Below are 5200 nucleotides of genomic sequence, written 5' to 3'. Positions count from 1 at the left end.
AAGTGAATAGCAGAGTGAGTTAAAAGCCAGAATCCTACAATATGTTGTTTACGGGAAACACATTTGAAGCAGAAAGATACATACAGAGTAAAGATAAAAGATTGGTGTAGAATCTATCATGTTTCAACTGAAGTAAAAAAAGAAGGGGTAAGTGATCCTGATCTCAAATTAAACAAAAATAAAAATATTTCTAATTAAAAGAGATAAGGAAGGAAACTTGCTAAAGGGTACCATAGATAATGAAGCAATATCAAAAGTAAACATATATGTACCAAATGGTATAACATCCAAATTCCTAGAGAAGTTGAGAGAGCTGAAAGAAGAATTAGACAGCAAAACTATACTAGTGGGGGATCTCAACCTCCCTCTATCAGAACAAGATAAATCAAAATAAACAAGAAAAGTTAAGGAGCTAAATAAAATTTTAGAAAAGTTAGGTATGATAGAACTTTGAAGAAAATTGAATGGGAACAGAAAAGAATATACTTTTTTCTTGGTGGTACATGGAACCCACATAAAAACTGACCTGTATTAGGTCATAAAAATCTCAAAATCAAATGCAGAAAGAACAAATGCATCCTTTTCAGACATGATGCAATAAAAATTACATGTAATAAAGGACTGGGGGAAAATACACCAAAAATTAATTGGAAAGAAACTAAATAATCTAACCCTAAAGAATGAGTGGGTGAAACAACAAACCATAGAAACAATCAATAATTTCATCCAAGAGAATGACAATAACCGTACAACAAAATTATCTTGTCTGTCTTTTGAATGGTCTTATTTGTGTACATAGTTTTCTCCAAGACAATATCAGTTCTTTGAGGGCAGAAACGGCTTCTTTTTGTTGTGTCCCTAGAAACCAGCACATAGTAGGTTCAAGTGCTTGACAAATCTTAAATACTCTTTAAAGCGGTTATCAGAATTATTCCCCACAGGATATATCCTATCAGACATGTGATATATCAGACAGAACATCAGACATGTGATATATGTCCTGTCTGGTGGAGGTGTGAAACACGTGGCCCCACACTCCTGAGTGCAGTCCAAGGCAAATTAAACTATAACCTGACCGTATGTAATAAAACAAGTAAAAGTTCAATAGAACATAGATAATGTTAATATATCGTTTTCTAAGTAAAAATGTTTGTCACCATTGTTTTGCAGAGTGTGGTCTTACTAGAGACTTAGGGAGGGGAAAAAGCATTTACATAGCACTTATTACAGGTAGCAGCACTATACTATGTGCTTTATAAATCTTATTTGGTTCTCCCAACAATCCTGGGAGGTGGCGCTTATCATGGATCCCCATTTTACAGTTGAAGAAACTAAGGCAGAGATTATGTGACTTGCCCAGGGTCACACACTAGTAGTTATCTGAGGTCACATTTGAACTCAGGCCCAACACGATCCCTTGTACTACCTGGGAGTCAAATCCCTTTTCTTTACAGACGAGTTTTTGGTGAGTTTGGTAGTTTGTGTGTGATATGCCCAGAATTATGCAACTAATGAGTGTCTGAGGAGCCAACTCATGGTTTTCTGACTCAGAACCCAGTTCTCCCACTTGGGGTCTTGAGAGGCTCCAGCGGGGTGGGGTGGGGGGTGGGAAGCCACATTCTAAGCCACTTGAAACAGGAAGTTAGGGGGAACTGTGGAAGGCGGTTTTGTGTGTAGAAATTCCAGGGAGGAGGCTGCAAAGGAGAGTCAATGAAAAATTCTTTGGGTGCCGGCCAACCCTCCTCCCGCTGACTCAGCATGTTGAATCAAGAGAGCCCTTCCTTCTGTGGCCTGGCTGCTGGGAGGCTCCTGGGCTAGGAGACGCCCGTGCAGAGGGGCGGGAAGCAACGGGGAATCAGTGCCCCCCACGGAACTGCCCCTTCGGAATCCTAGAGCCGGCCTCCACCCGGCCCAGCTGTGGGCGTTAGCTTCCAGAGCTGGAATGGGCCTAAGCAGGTATGGTCACCAGTGAATCCGAGTGGGAAGGAAAGAACGCAGAAATGTAATAATTACTCATTCAGCTGGGGCTTTCAGGTCGGAAAAGTGCTGTGATTCTCTTGAAAACTGTTTTGCTGTTATGATTCCCATTGTACAGATGGGGAAAACTGAGGCTTGAGCAAATAAATAGATTTCCCAAATTCTTACAATTAGTAGTTGAAAGGAATCCTAATAACATAAGAAAAAAAAAAAAAAAAAAACCAAAAAAAAAAAAAAAAACTAGAGCTATCAGGGACCTTAGAACAGAGACTGTCTGGAAGGACTTTAGGGATTGTCTAATCCAAATGCTTCACTTTATAGATGAGTGTTGAGAGGAATAGAGCGGTGGCGTTAGAATACCTCTCTCCTGCCTCTCAGTATGTTTCTCTAGCCCTTGGACCACATTCTCTCCACCAGAGCAATACAGAAATCCTAATATTGTTGGATTCTATGAATTCATCAAGACGAATTTACCAAACAGTGTCCTTTGGAACACTGAACAGCCTAAACTCATTCATAAAAGCCAATTTAGCTTGAAGACTCCTAAGAATAACTTTTTCTTTTTTAAAGAATTTTTTCTTCACGTAAAGATTCTCTTCCTCCCTCTCCTCTCCCTCCTTGAGGAGGTAAACACTTTACTTCAGATGACACATGAACAATCGTGTTAGACACATTTCCAAAGATAGTTTTAAACACCCACCTTGCAAAATCTTGGTTTCCAAGGTGAAGCACACTTTTTTTTTAAACTTTCTTATTACCCCTGGTTGTCGCTGCCTCTCTGGGATACAGACCCGGTAGAGAGACTGCTGGCCCAAAAGCTATGCCCAGTTGGACAGTCCTTGGGGGGCAGTTCCAGATTGTTCTCTAGAATGATTGGATCAGTTCCAACAACTCCACCAACAATGCATCAGTGTCCCAGTTTTCCCGCATCCTCTCCAACTTGTATCGCGATCTTTTCCTGTCATCTTAGCCAGTCTCAGGGATAATGTGCATTTCTCTAATCAATAAGCGATTTGGTTTTTATATGCTTAGAAATGGTTTTAATTTTTTAAATTAAATTGTTCATATCCTTTGACCATTTATCAATTGGAATGGCTCGTAACCAGAATACTTTTTTTTTAAGACTACATTACATAAGGGTTCTAGAACCAGCTATGGCTCTGGCTGTGGGAGACCTCAGCAAATGGGCCTTAGTTTTCCTACTATAAAATGACCCGCCGACTAGATGTAAATATACTTAAGGCCCCTCCCAGCTCTGTCCTAACCTCCTCTGGCTACGAAGTGTACGTGAGGGCTCCGATAAAAGGCCTCCCGGAGTAGCGAGCCCGACTCCCCAGACCGGGAGGCCCACAGAACCGGGAGGCTGAGGAGAGCGAGCGGGGCCTGGGTTAGAGCAGGGGTCAGCTGGGGCCCGGGCCTGGAAGGTGTCATACCGGTTCTGGCGGAGTGAGACAGGAGCCGGAGAAAGTGAGGTGACGGCACTCCGGGAGGCCCCGGCGCAGGGCGTGAGGTGAAAGGTTAACACCCCGGGAGCCATTCCCCTGAGTCACCGGAAGCCCTGCCACCAGCTGACTTCCTAGGGGAGAAGCCTGGAAAGTCGTCCCTTATCTTTAGGGAGAGGCCGGGCTGGGCACCGAGAAAAGGACCAGGGAGAAAACTGTTTATTGTTGGGGCGGGGTGGGCCCCGTGGGAGCTGCCTGCATTATCTGCGCTCTAGGGGAGGCCTCCTCCGGGAAGTCCTCCGAGCCTGCGGCCCGGACCAGACCAGGCCCGACATCTTCTTCCCCCCCCCCCCCCCCCCCCCCGCGCGTGGGTCCTAGTGTTCGGTTCTGCCCCGGCCCCAGACCGAGCTCCTCCAAAGAGGGAAAACCTGGATAAGAGTGAGGGGGACTGGATTGGATGCAGGACACTTCAGAATGTTTTCACAATTAGAGGTTAGCAAAAATAAGGCTGCGTTCGCGCGCGCGCACAAGTTCAGGGACTCCCGGAAAGGGACCCGCAGAGCAGGACTCCGGGTCTAGAGCGCCCGACGTTAGATGATGGCTCAGGCCTTCCCGCTCTATCAGCCGGGCCCTGGTTCCAGGCTCCGGCGGGCACAGGCCTCCTCACAGCGGAGGGAGGCAGGTGGATCTGGGGGATGGGCCGCCCGACCCCCACTCCAGAGACTCAGCTCCCACGTGGCCGAAGCTCCGACCGCGGCTGGGCGGGCCGGAACCTCGAGGCACTATAAAGGGGGCTGGGAGTGGGTGGCGTTCTCTTCTGGAAAGGAACGGGAACCCGGACCGTCTCAGGCAGCGTCTCCGGGCCTCCCACAACCCAGGCAACCTTTTTCCCAGCTTAGTTTAAACACGCTTTGTCTCTGCTGGGGGCCGAGAGGGGGCGGGTCGGTGACGTTAGGTTATTTGCATCAGCCCCGCCTTTCCTCCGGAGTGCCCTAGGGTCTGGGGAATGGGCGGGGCTTCATTTGCATCCTTCCGCCCCTCTCTGGAAGCGTGTGGGGGGAGCCGGAGGGGAGTGGGGGGCGGGGCTCTGCGAGGCGGGGCGGGGCGGAGCCGGGATGGGGCGGTGCGCGTCGCGGGCCCCAGCGGAAAAGTTTTTCCAGGCAGAGTTTTGGCGGCGGCGGCGGCGGCGGCGGCGGCAGGGCGGTCGGAGCCGGGCCATGGACGCGCTCAAGTCGGCGGGCCGGGCGCTCATCCGCAGCCCTAGCATTGCCAAACAGACGTGGGGAGGCGGCGGGCGGCACCGGAGTGAGTGTGCGCGCCCCTCGGAGCCCTTTTCCTCCCCTCCCCCATTCCACCCCGCTCCACCCCCCACCCCACCCCCGCCGGGAGGCCTCGGGCCGGGAGTTTGACAAAGTTTAGTCTCGGCCCCAGGAGGGCGGGGGCGGCGGGGGCGGGGGTGCAGCACCTGCGCAGGGGTGCGTCTGGGTGAGTGCATGCGTGTGCACGTGTGTGCGCGTGCGAGTATGCTCGTGCGTGTGAGTGCACGCGTGCGTGAAGCACAACTTTTATGAGAGCGCTTAATTCCCCCTTTCTTCGTCTGGTCCTGTTTCTTGGGGGGCCGGAGGACCCCTTTTCACCCTCGGCTGACCCAGACCCGGGGGTCCCGGGAGGGAGAGGCTCAGCCCCGGAGCGCGCACTGGAGCCGCCGAATTGTGCTGGAACACTCCGCTGCGAAGCTGTGCGCCCCCTGGACCTGTTTCTCTAACTATAAAGGGGGCGGC

The 5200-nt window shown here is 50.0% G+C and overlaps 1 protein-coding gene across 2 annotated transcripts in view; it reads left to right on the top strand.

The window, feature by feature from the left end:
• The first annotated feature begins 1933 nt into the window (after positions 1 to 1933).
• LDLRAP1 (low density lipoprotein receptor adaptor protein 1) overlaps positions 1934 to 5200 on the top strand; it is a 42981-nt gene continuing 39714 nt past the window's right edge. Inside the window, exon 1 of one of the 2 annotated variants that reach the window (XM_074305796.1) lies at positions 1934 to 1956. Coding sequence is in view for 1 of the 2 variants with exons in the window: in XM_074305794.1 (XP_074161895.1) it covers positions 4637 to 4724 (88 nt within the window). In the remaining variant the exon portion in view is untranslated. Of the gene's footprint in view, positions 1957 to 4574; positions 4725 to 5200 lie in introns of those variants that run through there. The other variant, XM_074305794.1, reaches the window with a different exon arrangement.

Source organism: Sminthopsis crassicaudata, chromosome 3 (assembly GCF_048593235.1).
Source record: "Sminthopsis crassicaudata isolate SCR6 chromosome 3, ASM4859323v1, whole genome shotgun sequence".
NCBI lineage: Eukaryota > Metazoa > Chordata > Mammalia > Dasyuromorphia > Dasyuridae > Sminthopsis > Sminthopsis crassicaudata.
This window is presented reverse-complemented; position numbering and strand designations above follow the sequence as displayed.